Here is a 22,000-nt window from a genome sequence, read left to right as displayed (position 1 = left end):
TTAATTATTAACCATTAGTGATATTAAAATATTTATATGCCTTTTAGTTCTACTTAATTGAATTTGGTAGAAAGAGTAATGGAGGCAGTCCTTTGCTTGGCAGATGACAGCATTATCAGTTTGTCTGCAAAAGTAAGGCTTCGGATAGATCTTTCTTCGGAGACCCTATGTGAATTTGTCTGAAATCACTTGTGCTAATGGAAAGTTTTATCCTCAGCCGGGACAAGTGAAACAAGTCCACGTTTCAAAGTGGGATCTCATAAAGACATCCACGGCATGAGTTTCCCCAACCATGGGACTGCACATCTTAGCTCGGTTTTAGGTGCCCTGTGGTACACTTTGAGTAAAGGTACTGCATGTGCACACCAGTAGGTCCCTTCGGGGGTGTGTTATTTGCCCACCGCAACTCAAGGCACAAGACTGGGAAAAGATTCGGGATAAACCAGCAAATGGATGTTCTAGACAGTGGAAGAGTCTTGGATTCATGAGTTTACCTGATCTGTCCACGAACCAGAGGTCTGTTCTTTGTCCTATTCATGTTTGAATCAAATGGCACCTCAAAAAACTGCAAAAAGATTGAAAAGAAAGACAGAAGGCATTAAATATAATGTGAAACAAGTCTTCTCTTCTGCTTCGGTTCTATAATTTTGTCCACAGCAAATTTCATTTTAATTTTTACTAGCATGAACCCATACTCTTGGTACTCGATGGAGGAAAACTCTCTGGAAGAGACATGTTATAAAATTGTATGAATTCATTGTCCAGGTCATGCATGGATTCCACACTCATCCACTCTGAGAACCACTTACTAAATATACAGCTGCTTCTTCCAGAGCCACTGTGGCAGGTATAAAACATTAGTGCTCTAAATGATTTCAGCACCTTGCACACATCCCAAAGCCTGCGAGTCGACCAAGAATAAATGAACCCTGGGACATGGGCGACTGAAGCGATTAAGACCCCAGATGAAGCTGTATACAACCGACGAGGCTACCCTGTGACCAGGGTGACAACCCCTCTCTGCCTGGCCTAGTTCCCCTCTGTGCCTGTGGGTCCCAGCATCACTCGCAGCAACCCTTTCGCTTTCAAAGCATCCCAGTTTGGACAATACGTTGGTATTGTCACCCTAACAAAGAGGTACTAGACCTGTGGCCAAGAAATTCATACTATAGTGTAGGGGACAGCAAGCTCTAGCTTATGGGCCACCTCCAGCCGGCACCTGCTTCTGAATGGCTCACAAGATACGAACGTGTTTTTTTTTTTTTTAATTTTTTTAACGATTAGAAAAATAAATCCAAAGAATACTTCGTGATATGTGGAAATTACATGAAAGTTAGATTTTAGTGTCCATAAATGAAGTTGTACCATAACTCAGCCATACTGGTTTGTCTACGCCTTGCTCTGGCTGCTTTCACACCACAGCGGCCGGGTCGGGTAGCTGCAACGGAGATGGGATGGCCCAGAAAACCTAAAATATTTACTCTCTGGCCCTTTACTGAATACAGTGTGCCAACCTTTACTCTAATGGAAGCACTGGCATACAGATGATTGTAATAATGTGTATAGTACAATGAAAGAGAGATGGTCTACGATGGGCTCGGAATCAGCTGGGGAGGCAGGGAAAATAGCCTTCCGAGCACTCTCCGACAGACTTAAGACTCGGTAGGAGTGCGATGCTTTAAGGGAATTGGAGGGAAGAAAAGAGCAGTCTAGACGCAGGAGGAAGCAGACAGAAAGAAAGGCACCGGAGGCAGAAGTTTCATGATACACTCAAGTTGCCAGAAGAATTCAGGATGGCATAGAGGTTAAGGGTCCGGGCTTTGCAGTTACAGATGAGGGTTACATTTCCGCTTTGCCAATTACGAGCGCCTAAGTAACACTGTCTACAAGCCCGTTTCCTCATCTGCAAAATGAGGGTAATAATATATAACTTGCAAGGTTAATGTGAGGATTAATAAGATACTGACATACAGTATAATGCTTGGAAGGTGCTTAATAATGGGTAGTTTATTTAATGTTTATTTTTGAAAGAGAGAGAGAGAGCGCGCGCGCGCGTGGGGGAGGGGCAGAGAGAGAGGGAGGCACAGAATCCGAAGCAGGCTCCAGGCTCCGAGCTGTCAGCACAGAGCCCGACCCGGGGCTCGAACCCACGAACTGTGAGATCATGACCTGAGCTGAAGTTGGACACTTAAGTGAGCCACCCAGGCGCCCCAACTCTCCTGTCTTTAAGTAGAACCACAAAGTGTGCGATCCTGCCCTTGTCCTGAGTTCTGATTTTGTAATGTCACTTGATGGTTGGTGTTTTTCCTTTGGATATTTTAACATCATCGCAAATGCAATGTGTTCCAAACTGAACTCAACACATTTCCATGCATATCAAGTACTTCTCCAGAGTTCTTTTTTTTTTTTTTAATCAAATACATAACTTTTTCTCCTATAACTCATATCAAAATCTTTAGATCAGCTTTGATTTCTTCTATTCATTGACCAACCACATTCATCACCAAGTCCTGGTAATTTAGACTTCATAATATCTCTCAAACCTGCCCTTCCCAGTTTACTGTACTATTAACACTTGTACGGAATCATAATAAAACTACTTGGTCAAAAAGACTGAATGATTTCATGTTCGCCTCACTGCTCATTCTCCGGTGGCCTTGGAAAGTCCAAACTCTTTTTTTTAAGTTTATTTATTTATTTTGAGAGAGACAGAGACAGCACAAGTGACGGCAGGGCAGAGATAGACGGAGAGAGAGAATCCCGAGCAGGTTCTGTGTTGCCAGAGCAGAGCCTGATGTGGGGCTCGAACCCATAAGACCGCGAGACCATGACCTGAGCCAAAACCAAGAGTCGGACACTCAAATGACTGAGCCAACCAGGTGCCCCTGAAAGTCCAAATTCTTTATATGTTACATGGGTTGAAGGCCATCCCTCATCTCACCCCACCACTATCTGCAACCTTTTATCACTTGCTTTACTTCTGTCCCTGTGCCACACTTGTCACTGTCTTGTGAACATAGCCAAGGGCCCCGGGGAGTTGGAGACTTGGGCAGCTTTTAACTCCGAGGCCGGAGGAAACAGATGTCATGAAGACATCACCACAATCAGGATACTGTACATATCCATCATTCCCAAGTTTTGTCATGCCTCACTGTAATCCCCTCCCCCCACCCATAGCGGCCAGTGAACCACACCTTGAGTCCCTATAGATCACTTGCATTTTCCAGACTTTTGCATAAATGGAATTTTAAAATACGCACTTTCTGTCTGGACTTTTTTTCATGAGGCAAAATTATTTTGAGATTCATCATATGGCTCAGTGTATCAATAGCTCATTCTTTTTTATTGCTGAGCAATATTCCATTATATGTGTTGGTAATACCACTATTATAATAGATCTATTCACTTGTTGATGGATATTTGGGTTGTTTCCAGTCTGGGACTATTATAAAAAAGCAGCTATGGACATTTGTGTTCAAGTCTTTGTGGGGGCATATGCTTTTATTTCTCACAAGTAAAGAGTGTGCAACATACAGTAGGTATATATTTAAACTACGTAAGAAACTTGTTTTGCAAAGTGGATTGCCGTTTTACATTCCTCCTATTGGTGTATAAGAGTTCCACTTCTAGACCCTTCAAGAACTCCATTTTGGGTCATCTCCTGTGCCAAAGACAAGGGGAACACAGCATGGCTAGCACACAAAGGTAGTTATAAACATCAGCAGTGGTCCTGTGATCAGGTGCAGATACAAAGAATGTAACAGTTCTGAGTACTTTTCTCTTATTTGGATATAAACATTTTATTCCTCTCTCCCCTTCTCCTAGTGGCAAAGGTACGCTGACGGTATTTAATCTCATGTCTCAGAACTGAGGCTGGACAAACATCAAGGGGGGTGGGAGGGCTGTGACCCAGCCTGAAGACGGATGAACATCACCCAAAGATGCAAAAAGGGACTAGTGAATCTTGGGTTAGTGAATTTGGGGTTGTAAGAGGGACACTTTAATCATGTCGGGCTACGGCCTTCTCTGGGAGCTAGGTTTGACCCAACGGCGTGTCCCGGTGCTCAGCTGACAAGGCGTTGTGTTCGCGTGTTGCTCCAGTCCACTTAGCCCGGAGCTACAATGCCCCACGCTCCCCTCCCTGTCCAGCTGTAGGGATGGCTGCAGAGCTCGTATGCCATCTGGAAGGTGGAAGCGAAACAGCGGCCACGCTCACACTTGGAAAACTGCTCTAAGCTCAGGCACTGCCAAGGCTCACCCCCAACCGGTGGGGCTCTGCCTGCTGCCCCGGCCACCTGCAGGGGCACCGGGCCGGTGCTTCACCGTCCTGCCGGATCTCTGGGCCACAGCCAATTCCTGAGCCCGCCCACTTCTCAGAATCCTGGCTCAAGTCTGTGTGCCGTTTCGTAGTCAAGTGCACGTGCTCTTGCGCAGGTTACCTGTGTGGTCAAGGTTGCCGGCGGGGAGGCGGCAAGAAACAGACACGAGTTCCGAGTTCCCGTTTGTTCCAGTGAGTTTCACCTCAACCTTGCAGACTACAGGTTGCTCCTGCTCTGCCCTCCCCGGCCCTCCCTGCCCTTCCCTCCTCTCTTCTCCGATGGTCCTGCTCAGCTCGGCCCAACACCAGGTACAGGCACCACCAGAGCCTTCCAGACGGCTTCACTCCCAGCACCGCCTTTGGCTTATTTCCCCACAATACATCCCTTAAATCACTCACAGTGGCTCTGACGTTCTGCCCAACCCCCAATTAGGGCTTCTTCTCTATTACTGTCAACACTGCCACTAGTTAAAAGTATTTACAATGTTTATTTCTTTCGAGAGAGAGTACAAGCCAGGGAGGGGCAGAGAGAGAGGCACAGAATCCGAAGCAGGCTCCAGGCTCCAAGCTGTCAGCACACAGCCCGACGCGGGGCTTGAACCCACGAACCACAAGATCATGACCTAGCCGAAGTCGGATGTTCAACCGACTGAGCCATCCAGGCTCCCCTAAGTTAGAAGTATTTAACTTCTCAATACGCCCATCTTATCTGAAGTCCTGAATGACAGGCTTCCTGAGATACGTGAATTTATAATTCTTAAGGAGAACCATGCAAATAGGCGCAAATAATTTTTAAAGGAACCAGCAGTGCAAATGAATATGTACATTTGTAGACAGTATTACGTTCATTTTATGATGATTTATAAGTGTTAAAAAATTCTTTGCCCCTGAGAGTCTATAGTCTTTCCTGAAGTAGTTCAAGTTACATGTAATTAAAATGTTCCGAATCTGTTTAAATTCCCTCCCTTCCCCAACAATCAAACACTTTCTATTGGTATTTGAAATAACCTTTTCTTCATAACTTATTAATTTCATTTCACAGGAGTAATGAGGATTCCCATTACAAATCATGCTGTTTAAACGCTGGCTAAGGTGTTATCTCACATAACACAGAAGCTCTTATATAAACAAGTATTTTGGCAGTTCTCAAGGCGTGGTTCAGGAACTGAATGAATTATTTCACCTGGATAAGGAAAGGATACTAGCTTGTCTCCGTTTTGGGCACGTCAGCCATCCGAAGATGGGAACCAAGGTCTAGAACGTGCAATCCAACTGCCGGATGCCTGAACTTGGCAGGACCGTCTGACTCCCACGAATGCTTACACTAACTGGGACAGGCAACATCTGGGTACAAATACCATGCTAACCACACTAACCAAGACCGATGGTTCGTTTCAGTGAGCACTGGACCATCTTTCCTAGAACCAAGGGGCCACAGCTCATTACCCTATTTTACTCTGTTTTCCATGCATTTTCTATAATGCCTCTCAGTTTAGATATTTAAAGCATATTTCCAAAACATAAAGTACGGGGTAGTTAGATGACAAATGTAAATACTTTAGAACCCACAGCTGGCTTATTAACCTACTCACATTTTGTTCCTGTGCTTCATAATAAGTTTTTTTTTCATGATGTTATTAGCATTTCAGTTGGCTCCAACTACTTCAGCAGTGAAGTAAAACTCCTGCAATGTGTATTAAAAACAAAATAGAGGGGCGCCTGGGTGGCTCAGTCGGTTAAGCGTCCGACTTCAGCCAGGTCACGATCTCGCGGTCCGTGAGTTCCAGCCCCATGTTGGGCTCTGGGCTGATGGCTCAGAGCCTGGAGCCTGCTTCCGATTCTGTGTCTCCCTCTCTCTCTGCCCCTCCCCCCTTCATGCTCTGTCTCTCTCTGTCTCAAAAATTAATAAACATTAAAAAAAAGAAAAACAAAAAAAAAAAACAAAATAGAAGGGCACCTGGGTGGTTCAGTCGGTTAAGCATCTGACTTCGGCTCAGGTCATGTTCTCATAGTGCACAAGTTCGAGCCCTGCATCGGGCTGTCTGTTGTCGGCACAGAGCCCTCTTTGGTTCCTCTGTCCCCTCTCTGCCCTACCCCACTCTCAAAAATAAATAAATATTAAAAAAATACCCCCCCCCCCCTTTAATCACTATGAAAGAGCCTGGTGACATTTCTACATTAAAAAAAAATACAAATGCAGAATTACCAACCCTTAGAATATACTGTTCTGCCCCCTCTCCCATATCCTGACTACTCTGAATGGTGGCAGAAGTAATACACCGTAGTGAGCACAATCTCGACAGCTGCTCAGGCCACACTGATTCTCTCGGGGGTCAGGCTTGCACCTGACCTGCCTTTGGAAGGCTCTGTTCCCTGGGTCCCAAATGGCTGTATATGCCAGTATGCATACCTGGACACAGTGACTGGTTTCCTGAGCAGGTATCTGATTCGAACTGGGCGACAGAGTCCTTCCTTGGATTTTACGAACCAAAGCCCAGGAAAATAGGTCCTCCCTCCTCTTCAGTTGTTTGTGGCCAAGGAGTAGGATAAAAGGAAGTGGAGAAGAGACCCAACAGGGATGCCTGGGGTCAAGTTACCTCTGGGGCTCCACCTCTGGCCCTTGACAGTTTAAATCAACCCTTTAATGGGACTCCATCTCTGGCTTCCAATGTCCTAATACGCGATTCAAACGTAGAGCAACGTATTGCACAGAAGGGAAGAATACTTTGCTTTTTCTTGGGGCAAACAACTTGCTTTTAATCCATCTGCGTTCCTTTTCAGAAACATTTTTCAGTCTCTTTCCTCATAAAAACCCACCAGTCTTCTGGCATTCTTTTCAGTTTCAACTTTTTACTTTTTATCCAGGTTCCCGGCCTCATCATCCTCCCCTCGGTCACATACCGCCCCGCCCCCCCCCAGCGAGCCTATATCATCTGTTATGTCAGTCGGGCTCCTGGGGCCACAGATGACAGAAAGACAGCTCAAAGTAGCTCAAAGAGAAATGGGGCTTTATCTCTTACAACAGGGTGCTAGCTGCTTTTGGGAATCACTAGCTTCAGTGTCAAAAGTGCTATCGTGCTTCCGGCTCTTTCCAGCTCTTGACTCTGCTCGGAGTATTTCTGCTTGCAGGCTCTTTCCATCAAACAGCCAAAATGGCACTAACAGCCTCAGACTCTCACGCTCCCGGCAACCTTAGCAGAAAGTCTGTTTCCCGACAGATCTCTAAGAATCAAGTCCAGAAGCAGCATTGCGACTAGGGGATGAGGTGACCATCCTTTGAGCAGGGAAGGGGTGCTGGTGGACAGACACAATGACGCAGTATCTCCCTCAAGCCACAAGCGTTATTTTCTCTGCATAGGAAAGAAAAATTCTATCACCAGAAGAAGGCAGGAAGATGTTAGGCAGACAGAGGCAGTGGAATAATTTATAACTCACTTAGAAAACCAACACCCCCAAATCACTTCCTTCCACACATCATACCTTATAAAGTAACCTGCCTACAGCAGTGAAGGTATTCCTCAGTTGAAGTTTCTGAAAGGCATGAATCAATATGAACATAATAATTTGTATTAATCTTTGTCTTATAATCCGTTTGGGAATCAGTTTAATGGCTCTAGTGGATAGTGTAGCAAATGGATGCTCTTTTCTCCTCATAGCGACTTGTGGACGATACAATACACTATTACACCAACGGACAAATATTTATTAGATGCCTATTATGACATATGTGCTTTTCTATTATATCATGCTTTCCTACTAGTAATAATTATTACTCCAGAGAGATGATGCCCAGATGTAAACTCTGCCTATTCGTCCTAACGGATAACGTGTACCTGCGAAACTCCTGAATTTTATGTGTGAAAATGAAGACAGCTACCAAGAGTGGATAGAAGCAGAACCTGTTCCCAAGTGATGAACGTCCCTATTCTTACTCTGATTAATTGTACGCCATGCAAAAATGAGATGTGTTCTGGAGATGTGTGTAAGTCGGGCTCGGAAAATATTGACTTTGATAACAAGGCGTAACTTTCCTTCCCCTGTGCTGAATCACCAGAGCAACATTCTTCTCGAGGCTCAACGGGAAAACAAACACGAGAACCTTGTCCGTGTTTGTTTTTCCATCCATCTCCTCAAAGCTGTCAACAACTGTTTGTCATTCCAGGGCGGCTCACAGCTTCCCAGGTCCACGATAATGCCTCCATCAATCTCGGGCCAAGTTAAAAGGGATGCTAAAATAAATAAATAAATAAAAGCACAGGGAGAGGCCCCTTATCCGGCGGGATTCCATATGCCATGACTTGCGGCTTACAAATCAGTTAAGAGACCAGGTCAGCCATTAGTTTTTTGGTTGTTACCAATGTTCCACTTGCCATACCCAGAGTAAACAAGTTAATGAGCAAGACTCCTTGTTCCCATTGATTTTTCCCCACGAGGCATCTGAACCCATGAGTGCATACGTGCCCCGGCATTCGTCAGAAGTGGCTTTTCAGCTCAGGTGGTGAGGGGGGCACCGTTCTCCTCTAAACATGTTATTCAAGCCATCTACCGCTTCGTAGGTTGTACTTCAAGGCTTCGCTCTTATGGGAAAATAACAGAAAGGTATAAAAGGTCACCCAGCACTTATTAGACACCCAAAGTACCACATCCTGTAAGTAACAGAACTCAGAAAGTCCCATCAACTCTGACCAGCTTCCGAAAACCATACTATAGGGGCACCTGGGTGGCTCAGTTGGTTGGGTGTCCGACTTCAGCTCAGGTCACCATCTCACGGTCCGTGAGTTCGAGCCCCGCGTCGGGCTCTGAGCTGATGGCTTGGACCCTGGAGCCTGCTTCCAATTCTGTGTCTCCCTGTCTCTCTGCCCCTCCCCCATTCATGCTCTGTCTCTCTCTGTCTCAAAAATAACGTTAAAAAAAAAATTAGAAAAAAAAAAAAAAAAAAAAAGAAAACCATACTATAGGTCACCCCTCTTCCCGTCCAGAGAGATCTGGGTTTGTAACACTGTTCTCCGAAAAAAGGTGGAAGGAATATACAACAAAATATTTACAAATATTTGTCTCTGCGTAGAAAGATTTGGGGTTATTTATTATCCTTTACCCTTTTGTATTTTACAATCGTCCATAAAGACCGTGCATATGCCACTTTGGAAAAACAAAAAAGTTCTTAAAAACATTCTACCTAAGTGATATAAATACAATATTTGGACAGACCCTCTTTAGGTGAATAAAGAATTACTGAATTGATCTAGGATAAAACCCACATTTATGAGGCCCTAGAGGATTAGAACTCTTTATCCCCCAGAAAGAATCACAGAAAGACAAAGCGCTGACCCTGAGTATTTCTCAAGTACACCCACGACTGCCCCGTGGGCCCAGTGCCTCTCCCTCAATTCCAGCCCCCATTTCTTGTCCCATAGGTTGTAACACCCTCCTAACCACCTCCTGGTGCCAGTATAGATCCCCGGTACCAATTTTTCACTTGGAGGCAGGAGAGATCTTTCCAGATGCAAGGCGGCCTATGGGGCTGCCCCCGCCCCCGGCTTTGCGTTCTGGCTTGGCCCTGGGGGCCACCTGTCCACCTGCCGCAGGAGCGCAGGCCACCAGCTCTTTGCCAGGACCCGGGCTGCCTCCGCCACTGTCCCGGGACTTGCTGCTTGGCCCCGCAGTTGGCTTTTCTCCGTGGGGGTGTGGCAGGGGTGGGAGAGGCGCGGTGGGGGTTGCACTGCGGTGGAAAGCCCGCCCTCCCCACTGCAAGTTTACTGCCCCCAGTCTCATGCGGCTCCTCTGCGCCCTGGACTGCCCTCACAACCTCTCCACCAACTTGGCCTGCGCCCCTCGGCAAGGAGGTTTCACATCTGGCCCCTCTCTTCCCTTCCACCCCCTCCCTTCCATGTGTGACATCTATCAGGGCACTGTCGTTTCCTGCTGCCATGACTTGGACATGTGCGGCCTCCTCTCCCACCCAGGGCTGGTCCCTCCACCCAGGCTGGCGATCCCGGTTCTCTCCCGCCTTCCAGAAAAGCTACGGTGTCACCTATCCCGTTTCTCTACAGCACACTCAGCCTGGCGGCTTTTAGCTGGATGACCCCCATGTGTACCTAAACATGGTTCATTTTTCCCCAGCCCCAACCGTCCCCCAAGCCCCACATATACCTCGACGTCATTACCTGACTTCAGCACAAGGCTAGCATCTGGAAGAGAGAGACAACAGTCTCTTTTCCTAGTACGCATGAAGTTTGGGGCCCACATCTCGGCCAGAGTGGGGTCCAGGGTGAGGTTAAGAGCCTTCCAAAACCTCCAAATAAACTCAAAGGAATTTCAGCTCTGACAGCTGCCAACGACTATAATCCCATCTCTGCAAAATAACCCCCCCCCCCCATTTTTAAAATCGTTTATTCTGAAGGCCAGTTTTGAAGAACAACAAATAAAAGCACTAAAGCCCACTAAAGGCTATTAATGTGAACAGATATTCTGACGGCAGAATATAAAAAGAAAATAGCTTTTAAACCAGGGCTTACGAGATTAGAAAATCTTTGCTCACCTAGTGCTACATAGTTCATCGTAATCTAACAGGGACGCAGGACTATCCTATCAATACATTCTTCTGGATCCCTCCACGGCTGTAAAACAAACTAGGCACACTTACTGACAACGTTAACAGTGATAAAATAATATGACAAGAGTCTGACCTCTGAAACAGCTCCCTAACATACCACAAAGAGTTTAGATGCCGCTCTTTAAAAAAAAAAAAAAATTAGGACGTGAACGTTTTTAAAAGGCAAGAAGTGAGTAAAATCATCTTTTCCGAGTACTCCGCAGCAGAAGAATGGTAGGATCTACTCAAAAGAGGAAAGGTTATACCACATGTTGAGCAATAAAGCTGGCAAATTTACAGCGGTTCAAATGCGGCTGTAACATACATCTGGTCACAACAGGGCCGGGGCTAGAGAAATCATTAAGCAATCTGAGAACTCCCAAACAAAGACACTGTAAAATTCTGAACTATAAAGCAAAGGAAACACACTTAATCCCTCAGGGGTTGCAGTATGTATTTCAACTGGGTTATCCTTTCCCCCGTAAGGACACAGAGATACACCAGAAGGTGGAGTGACACAATATCTCCACTGTACCGCATGTGGGCACAAAGCCAGCTTGCCCCAGCGCTCCTGGCACCTGTTGGTTTAATCATCCATCGCATTGCTCTACACGGCAGAGGGAAACTGGAAGGGGGGGACGGGGAGCAAAAAGGAGGCGGTGGGGGGGGTGGGTGGGAAAAAAATACACGAGCCATTCATTTCGCCTATCGGAGAATATATACATATACCTTTGAAAAAATCGTTAACGCGTTCTTTCTGTAAATTTTCGGTAACATGTTGAGAGCTTAACACATTTCTTCGAAGATTACAGTTTGTTTTTGAACTTGGGGATACTCTGTGACTAAAGAGGGAAATGATTTGGTGTGCTGGGAGGCACCAACTTTCTTAGCAAATATGATCTTAGCAAAGGGACCTGAAACCTCTCTTTAATGACCCTGTTCCTTCCATCATGGGGATCCCGTGTTGGGGGAACACTTACAACGTATTCCAACTTTAGTAAAATTTCTCAGCTGCCCGTCTCCACCACCATCCTCAAATAGTCCCTTACTGATTCACTAAAATTATTTCAAATTAACTTGTTAAAAATCTTCACGTTTAAAAGCACGTGTATTACAAAATGTGCTTCTGGATGAATTTCAGTAAAAAAAAAAAAAAAAAAAAAAACTGGAAAAATGGAATGGCAAGTTAAAACAATGACAATTCCACCAAATAATGATAATAATACATAATAATTATAATAAATAAATAAATAATTGAAATAATAATACTTGCACCAAAGGATAAAAATAGCACATAAAAAAACACCGTGACATTTTCAGAGGGCTTAAGAAGGTGTTATCTGATAGTCATGAAGTGAAAAATACTTCTGACAGATTTTACAACAGTTTCTGTTCCTATATTTCTACTGCTTTCCCTTCAACCTGATTAATGGAAGGGCCTTGATTCTGCATCTGACGCGCTCAGAATGTGTATCTAAATACAGAGCCAGACCGTCCACATGACAGAGGAGGGCCTAGTGTCTGTCTCCTGAAAGCCAAGAAAGGGTAGAAAATTCCTCTACTAGGGCAAGACATCTGTCTTGCACAGTGCACAGGGTGTTGGGTAATTTCCCAGAACCCTCAAAAGCTGAAGTGTGTGGCTTCTTTCCTGAAAAGCCAAAAAAAACCTGGAAGGTACCATAAGCGCAGTCACCGTGTTCTGAGAGTGCACTTTGCCCATGTGCCACCTTCCAGAATGATCCGAAAAAAACCAGAGGTCAATCCACACACAAAACGTTCCCGGTCCTGCCCCACTTGAAACCAACCTGGGAAAAATCCTTACTTTTCTAAGACATGTGGCCAAAAATTCCTAGTTACTAGGAGTTGCTACAAAGGGTATAGGAGGGTTCAGAGGTGCGTTTTGGTTTTTCGAGGGCAACTTTTGTTAGAAGTTTTAATTTAATTAATTAAAAATGGCATAAAGAGGGGCGCCTGGGTGGCGCAGTCGGTTAAGCGTCCGACTTCAGCCAGGTCACGATCTCGCGGTCCATGAGTTCGAGCCCCGCGTCAGGCTATGGGCTGATGGCTCAGAGCCTGGAGCCTGTTTCCGATTCTGTGTCTCCCTCTCTCTCTGCCCCTCCCCCATTCATGCTTTGTCTCTCTCTGTCCCAAAAATAAATAAATGTTGAAAAAAAAAATTAAAATAAAAAAAATTGGCATAAAGAGAGCTTAAATATTTCTAACTTTTCTGCCAAATATCAGGTGGACCCCCCAAAGTAGGCCACATTTCAAAATGCCTATGAATTATAGTAACTGATGTGTGACTATGAATTTGTTAGTAAGATTATACAGCTTAGATAAATGGCATTTGGTCATCAAATCCCAATATTTAAAGAATTACAATAGAGCTAATAATGGCAGACAGTGACAGATGGTGACTGTAGTCATCGAGGTGGACAGAGCTTAATACACAGAATTGTTGAATCATTATGTCGTACACTTGAAACTAACACGATACTGTATGCAACTACACTGCAGTAAAAAAAGGTAAAAAATTTTACCAGTAAAGAATTACAGTGGATTACGTATCTGTTTATTTCCTGTCTGCATTATGGTTTTCTGTCTCTGAGGTGATAATTAGAATATTAGGAATATATACATATAATATGTAATACATGCTATATATATATGTTCTCAAGTATACGATTTTTTTAAATTTAATGTTTATTATTTTGAGAGAGAGAGAGTGAGAGCGAGTGGGGGAGGGGCAGAGAGAGAGGGAGACACAGAATCCGAAGCAGGCTCCGGGCTCTGAGCTGTCAGCACAAAGCCCGAAGCAGGGCTTGAACCCACGAGCCATGAGATCATGACCTGAGCCGAACTTGGACGCCCAATTGACTGAGCCACCCAGGCTCATGTATGATTTTCTGTGTTTGCACAACTACCTGCATAAAGTAGCAATCTGACAAATTTTCTCACAAATATGAGTTAAAGGAAGAGTGTTAAATGTCTTAATGAAATACTTCCAAACAAAAAGATTTTGGTTTTACTGACTACGTTTCTTTTGAGTTTCTTTTCCTTTTTTTTTAAGGTCATTATTTATTCTGAGAGAGACAGATTCTGAGAGAGACAGAGAGGGAGGGAGACAGAATCCCAAGCAGGCTCCACACTGTCAGCATCTCAGAGCCGGATGCGGGGCTCTATCTCATGAACCATGAGATCATAACCTGAGCTGAAATCAAGACTCAGAAGCTTAATCAAATGAGCCACCCAGGCGCCCCGAGTTTCTTTTCAAATACACTAGTGGGAGGGCAGGTTTTCTAAGAGATGCTTAGTCTTGTTAAGGGGAGACCGTGAACGCATTTGAATGGTCCCATACTAGCAATGGTCACAATAAAATAGCAAATGATATAAAGCTGAGTACTGAGCTAAATTTTAAACAATATCCAAGGCTGGATTTTACACATAAAACATTTTAAAACTTATTTGAGTGCATTTCTAATGAGAGATGTTATTTTAGAAATATCAAATGGCCCCCAATTCTCAATTTAACGCAATTCTATATTAACAAAACAAAACAAAAAAAACTTCCACGTCCTGTACTGCTTTCTCTTAAGGGAGGCAGAGTAATTCTAAATTATATGTTCCAAGATAAAACATTAAATAACAACAACCATTATCACTCCCATAAAACTTATAGCGAATAAAAAGATAAGCAGACCCTTTATAAGTAAATCTGTAATGATATAAAACAACGTTGGTAATAAGTGTCTTTATAAGACCACAGTCTGCAACGCCAAATTATCTAACCATTACTTACATCTGGTTGAGCCTATCCAGATGCCAGTGACTTTTATTCCATAATAAGAATAGACTAAAATACTCTACTTTCTTATAAAAGGTAGGCTTTATACTTATAACATGAATTAATACGACAAGTCACATTGGGGAGTGGGGTTGGGACTTTGTCAACAACTCTTTAACAAATAGATAAATTAGCACTGTACCTCATAGTCAGGTTTGAAAATCCTAGAGAATATCCCTGTGTGAATTTTTGAAACACTCTATGAGGAACGCAATAAAGTGCAATCTAGGTTAAATCAATAATTTTTTTCTAAATGGTAAGTTAAATATATTTGTGACATCATTTCCTTCATCAGTGAGGACTTAAAAGTTAATTGTATTAAAAGTGTCTTTTTTTAAAATGAAATTCCCACCCCAAGTGAAGATTTTGAAACCTGGGCAGCCAAGAAACCAGATGTAACCTTGCAATTAAATGAAGAACAAATTTGCTGAAAGTTACTGACCCCATATATTACATATTTAATAATCTAAATTTTGTATGGTCTCACAACAAGTCAATGAGACTACCCTTAAGAATATAAAGAAAAAGAATTTAAAACACTTAAACATAAAAACCCATGCAGGAATATGAAAACAAGAATATATTACTTCAATATCACTTGTACCCAAAAAGGGAAAATGTTCTTCATAAAGGGCAATGAGGAAGTCTAAATTTAATGATTAATGATTCACTCTAAATTTAATTATAGCTAAACTTATATTTATAATGAATGATTTAATTTATAGTTTACTCTGTTTCAGAGGGGTGGGTCTACAGTTTTTTGCTCTTTTTCAAAGTTTTCTTTTATTGTAATGAAAAAGGAGAAAAAGAATAAACACAAAGAATAAATCACCCAGATAGCTGTGGCTCTATTCTTTAAAAAAAGATTTGCACGTGGCCTGGGGCTATTTCAAAATGTTAAATGTGACATCACGTTTCCCAAACCACCTTCAATCGGTTAGGTTTTCCAAAACACATCAGATATGGAAAACGTTCATCACGAATGCTTTGGAAGGTGAGTTTGAGGGTGAAGGTCCTTACAAAGATCATGCAGGTGAAACAGACTTAAAGAAGTTTTGTTTATAAAAGGTTTCTTCACTTTTTAAGAATGTTTGTCCAACATGATACTGCCCAGAGCTTTAAATAAAGCCCAGCTGCTGAGCCCATGTTCCTCAGAATTTTTGTTTTATGTTTATTATTACAGTGGCATACTCTCATTGGCTCAAGAATTTACAGACATTTAGACCGGCAACGTAGGCTGCAACCCAATAAACACTACATGCTGAAACCATTTCTTTTTTTTTTTTTTTTTTTAATTTTTTTTTTTTCAACGTTTATTTTGGGGACAGAGAGACAGAGCATGAACGGGGGAGGGGCAGAGAGAGAGAGAGACACAGAATCAAAAACAGGCTCCAGGCTCTGAGCCATCAGCCCAGAGCCCGACGCGGGGCTCGAACTCACAGACCGCGAGATCGTGACCTGGCTGAAGTCGGACGCTTAACCGACTGCGCCACCCAGGCGCCCCAACCATTTCTGATGCTAATGAGGTACTGGAGGTGACAAAGGCATCCTGCTTGGTATCCTAAGACTTCAAAGGCGCAAGTCTGTAGTTTTGCCACCTTGAGCTGTGAGGCCAATGAGCAAAATATCTCAATCTGCGATCACTACGCAACTTTATTTTATTGCCAAGAAATCCCATTGGCTTCTTTAGGCATAAAAGAATGTAACTAGGCTAGTTCATTTGAAACTGTCTTATGTAACTTCCGTAGTAAAATGATAAAAACCTTTTATTCTGATCAGCTTCCCACTTGAGAAAAAACCACACACATCCACAGCTATGGAAGTAGCAGAGAAGGAAACGGATTTCGCATGGGGTAACCGGCCAATCTGTGATGAACAGGTAACTAACAGATCCTGGCTAACATTGTGAGGGTTTGCTGAAACGCTCACCTCTCGTGATTAGCTATTCACAACTTCAGCAAAGCAGGTGAAAATCTACAGTTAGTTTCATAATTGAACGAATACAACACACGAGCAAAATACAGGGCACCAATGGGACGGTTCCTTTTTTATACGGATAAGGCTATAGCAATGCACAGATTTATTTGTCTTCTACATCAGGAACCAGGTACTACTATTAGTTATTACTTTCTGAGGGTTTACTGCTCCCAAGCCTATGCTAAGCGTTTTGTGCATTAACCATTATCTCACGTAATCCTCACTGCTGATTTGTTAGGTAGGTATTACCACTATCTTCATTTGGAAGATGCGGAAAAGGAGACCCATGCGAGTCAAGTAATTAACTTAGGTCATAAGGTTTGAATTTGAACCCAGACGGTCTGATTCCAGAGTCCCTGCGGTTTAATCACTACCCTCCAAACCACATGGCACTTTATGCAACGGCCAGGACCAGACGGTAAGGCGGCAGGAGACAAAGACCCCGGCTCCGGCAACATGTCTAGCTCAGGAGATAAGATACTTATTTGTGAAATAATAGGAGGCAGTATGATGAGATTCACAGAAATGGACAGTTACTGCCAGTAATAAGTTCAGGGGCAGGACGGACTGGGATTCTCAATGCCGGTACATCCAAAATCTGGCCCACCAGGCACTGGGGTAGAAGACGCCAGAGAACTCGGAGCAAAAGTCTATGGTTGACTTACGTGGCTGGCACCCAAGACCTGGTGGGGCTAACCTTTACAGAGAAGAACCGTGCACCCCCAAAACACCGGTCTTGCCACCCATACAGCGGTTAGCATTCAGAGAGGAACAGTGAGAGCGTGTTTCAAGCAATTTTATTCTTTTCAAAGAGCATCACTAGCATGTTTACTTGCAGGGGACTCACTTCTAAATTATTCGACACAATTCCAATATCCAATGACATGGGCTCAGTTCCTGTGAATTTTGCTTTACCCGTATAATGGTGCAATCTACACCATGAAAACCCTTTTAAAAGCAAATAATAGGGGCGCCTGGGTGGCTCAGTTGGTTAAGCGTTTGACTTCGGCTCTGGTCATGATCACGCAGTTCATGAGTTCAAGCCCCACATTGGGCTCGGTACTGACAGCTCAGAGCTTGGAGCCTGTTTCAGATTCTGTGTCTCCCTCTCTCTCTGTCCTTCCCCTACTCACACTCTGTCTCTCTCATTCTCTCTCTCTCAAAAATAAAGATTAAAGAAGACATCCGGATGGCCAAGAGGCACATGAAAAGATGCTCAACGTCACTCCTCATCAGGGAAATACAAATCAAAACCACACTCAGATACCACCTCACGCCGGTCAGAGTGGCCAAAATGAACAAATCAGGAGACTATAGATGCTGGCGAGGATGTGGAGAAACGGGAATCCTCTTGCGCTGTTGGTGGGAATGCAAATTGGTGCAGCCACTCTGGAAAACAGTGTGCAGGTTCCTCAAAAAATTAAAAATAGACCTACCTTATGACCCAGCAGTAGCACTGCTAGGAATTTACCCAAGGGATACAGGAGTGCTGATGCATAGGGGCACTTGTACCCCAATGTTTATAGCAGCACTTTCAACAATAGCCAAATTACGGAAAGAGCCTAAATGTCCATCAACTGACGAATGGATAAAGAAATTATGGTTTATATATGCAATGGAATACTATGTGGCAATGAGAAAGAATGAAATCTGGCCTTTTGTGGCAACGTGGATGGAACTGGAGAGTGTGATGCTAAGTGAAATAAGTCATACAGAGAAAGACACATACCGTATGTTTTCACTCTTATGTGGATCCTGAAAAAGTTAACAGAAGACCATGGGGGAGGGGAAGGGGGAAAAAAAAAAGTTAGAGAGGGAGGGAGCCAAATCATAAGAGACTCTTAAAAACTGAGAATAAACTGAGGGTTGATGGGGGGTGGGAGGGAGGGGAGGGTGGGGGATGGGCACTGAGGAGGGCACCTGTTGGGATGGGCACTGGGTGTTGTGTGGAAACCAATTTGACAATACATTTCATATTAAAAAAAAAAAAAAAAAGAAAGCCTAAAAAAAAAGATTAAAAAAAAATTTTAAAGCAAGTAATATTTAGTGACCTGGGAGGCTCATGCCTTGGTCTGAAAAGAAAAACTTCAGATCATGGCATGTCACATACAGTACAATGCCTGTTTGTGGGTGTGTACTGAAAAAAAATTAGGCAAGAACTATAAACCAACATTTTATGACTGAGTGATGCTATTTCCTCCGTAAGGAAACTCTATTCATGTGTATCCCTTTAATGATCACTCCGAGTAACAGTTGAAAGAATCGGAATCGGAATACTGAGATTCGCCTATTGTTAATGTAGAAAGATTGCTAGGTTGTAGAAAAATGTTGAAACGTATTGACTTGCCCCATGCCATTCGAGAATGTTTTGGAATTAAAGGGCTCTGACAGAATTACAAAAAAACAAGCTAACAAACCAACAAACGAAATGGAAAATAGGCAATTTGTTGAAGGACATGCCCATTCATTTAGACTTACAAATTGCATTTAAAACTGAAAATAGCAAGGGCTTCCCAATATGGAAGAGATTTTTCCTCCCAGAATGTTGGGACTCAAAATCTCCCCTTCCTTTTGACATTCAAAATAGTGGACTTTCCAGTCGTCCTTAATGCTATTTACTTTTCTTCCTTTCACTGTATTATTATTTTGAAGTGATGCATTTTAGAAAGTTGTTATGGTCTGTGCATAAGCATCCTAACCATGCTGTTTTAACACTATCCTTCCTATTTTCTGTATTAAAACATGAAATATGTAATAACTTGCACAGGGAGAATTATTTTTAATCTCTTCATCTCTGTTCAGTGTCTTAAAAAGAGGTGTAAATATTTATTTACTTTCTCTTGGGATACATTAATTTCTAAAAGGAGAATTACGGGGTTAGAAGGTACAAATATTTTTGGATATACCGCTCAGATACATACATATACAAATTACATATATGCTCTTATAATCTAATATTATTTTCTTTAACACTCAGAAACTTTTTGTGTCATTATATAGTATTTGAAAATGGGACTTTTAAGACATTGCATAGTATTCCATTATCTGGATAAAACCTAATTTACTTTAACCGAGCCCATTTTTGTATGTTGAAATTATATCTAATATAAAGTATTTGCATACATTTTGATAGCTTATTGAGGAAAAAAAAAACTCTAGAAATGTTAAGTGTTGGCTTAAAGGGAATTTACATTTTTAAGATTTTTAAATTTCCCTCCAGAAAGACTGCCCCAATTTATACTCTGACCAGTAAGGAGGAGGCCTCCCTTCCAACATCCTCACTAACTGCCAAATAGAACAATTTAAGGGGCACCTGGGTGGCCAAGTTGGTTAAGCGACCAACTCTTGATTTTAGCTCAGGTCAAGATCTCACTGTTTATGAGTTCAAGCCCTGCATCGGGCTCTGAGCCGACAGGAAGGAGCCTGCTTGGGATTCTCTCTCTCTGCCCCTCCTTGCCCTCTCAAAATAAATAAATAAATAAACTTAAAAACAATTTTTTTGTTTTAAAGAAAGAACAATTTAAGATTAAAGAACAATCTAGAGTCTTTACACACTTGATGGCTCATTCCCTTACAAGCCTCAGATAGCCTTTTGTACCGATTTAAACGCGAAAACCAAAGTTCTCAGGACAACTGAAGTAAACTTGAAGTTTGGATGATTTTAAATGAAAAATATAAACACACAAATGAAAAGATTTCAACAGAAGTTGTGAATTAAACCCTACACCTTCATTTCATAGACAACTTTAGGTTAATCAAATGTTGATTTTTAAACACAAGCCAGTGGGGCGCCTGCCGGGGTGGCTCAGTCGATGAAGCATTCAACTTCGGCTCAGGTCATGGTCTCACAGTTCATGAGTTTGAGCCTCACATTGGGCTCTGCACTGACCATGAGCCTGCTTGGGATTCTTTCTCTCTCTCCCTCTCTCTCTATTCCTCCTCCACTTGTGCTCTCTCTCTCTAAAAATAAATAAACTTAAAAAAAGAAAGGACGGTAAATTTAAAACCAAGAACAAAAAACACAGCCATCAGCACACGCAAATAATCTGTATCAACAGACTACAATCGTTCCCATCTCTCAGTCTCCTTTCGCTATACTTTCCTGACACTCAGAGTCTCACTGGAGCTCTTGTGCTGCTAGCCTCATAAATAAGATTATTAAGAAAAAAAAAACTAGCAGAAAAATGTAAGAGCTTCACTATAAGCTTTGATGCATATACGTCAAGCAAGTAGGTAAATAAGGTATCCAGACGACCAAAGTCTGAACTGTGCTGTATGGCAAGAAATTTCCTAAAACATCAGTATGTCCACAGTCACGCAAACCAGAAATGAATGAAAGCAAATCAAGACTTTTTTTGCTGTTGTTGTTACTAGCAAGAAAAAACGTTTAAGGAAAGGTGTATATGGTTGCTCAGCCTTTCCTGAGGAGGGTGTCTATTACTCAAAAGTCAAGTGAGTAAGTCACACGTCAATTTTCTCCTATCTCTGGGAAGTAAAATGCTGCATGCCAATGAATTTTCTAGATTAATCAAGTTATTTTTCTGCTTTGAATACCTGTATTTACAAAATTAAAATCAGTTTTTGATGGAAATGTTCCTAAAATTTCTCCCGGTCCTCAACCTTCAAAACAATTTACTGAGCATCACTTCACCTTGTTTTCAGTGACTCGGGAGGCCTGCCTTCCCATGACACTGCTCTAACTACTAAGCTTTTTAAAATAAATCACCATTGCTATATTTTCTTTGTTTTGTTTTACGCTAATGTTTCCTACCGCCTCTACTTTCATCTTGAGTCCTTAACTTGTCACTTTCAATTTTTTCTGTCATTACTTAAAAATAAAATAAAAAATAGGCTTGATGAAAAAAAAACAAACCTGGAATTTCAAAAACAGAGTGGAGACAGGGAGCCTGCATTTTCAGGGATCCAGGTGATTCTTCACACACAGTAAACTGTGAGAATAATCTAATATCTAAAATCAGTGATGTGCTTGCTAAATTAACCCTAACGTTTGTTTTTTTTTTTTTCATTCCCAACAAAAACAGCTGCATTTGTTCCAAAGAAATTTTATGAACTGTGATACCGGTTAATTACCAAAAATTACTGAGACTTCAACTTAATATAGTCTACACAGCATTCTGATTTTAAAAATCCAAACAAAATTTGTCGACGGAACCAACACACTAAATTGCACAGGAAAGCAAAGAGCATTCCACGTAAAATTCCACAAAGATTCAACTTTTTGAAAATGAACCGCCTTACTGTAGGAATC

At 42.5% G+C, this 22,000-nt stretch overlaps 1 protein-coding gene across 1 annotated transcript in view; it reads right to left on the bottom strand.

The window, feature by feature from the left end:
- The window catches only part of LOC123603039 (protoheme IX farnesyltransferase, mitochondrial), a 136,864-nt gene that overhangs the window by 42,800 nt on the left and 72,064 nt on the right, over window positions 1-22,000 (bottom strand). The window contains exon 5 of the mRNA XM_045487422.1: window positions 495-565. Coding sequence (XP_045343378.1) covers window positions 495-565 — 71 coding nt within the window. The remainder of the gene's footprint in view (window positions 1-494; window positions 566-22,000) is intronic.

The sequence above is a fragment of the Leopardus geoffroyi genome, chromosome E1 (assembly GCF_018350155.1).
Source record: "Leopardus geoffroyi isolate Oge1 chromosome E1, O.geoffroyi_Oge1_pat1.0, whole genome shotgun sequence".
NCBI lineage: Eukaryota > Metazoa > Chordata > Mammalia > Carnivora > Felidae > Leopardus > Leopardus geoffroyi.
The sequence above is the reverse complement of the archived record's forward strand: the minus strand, read 5'-3'. Positions and strand labels throughout refer to the sequence as shown.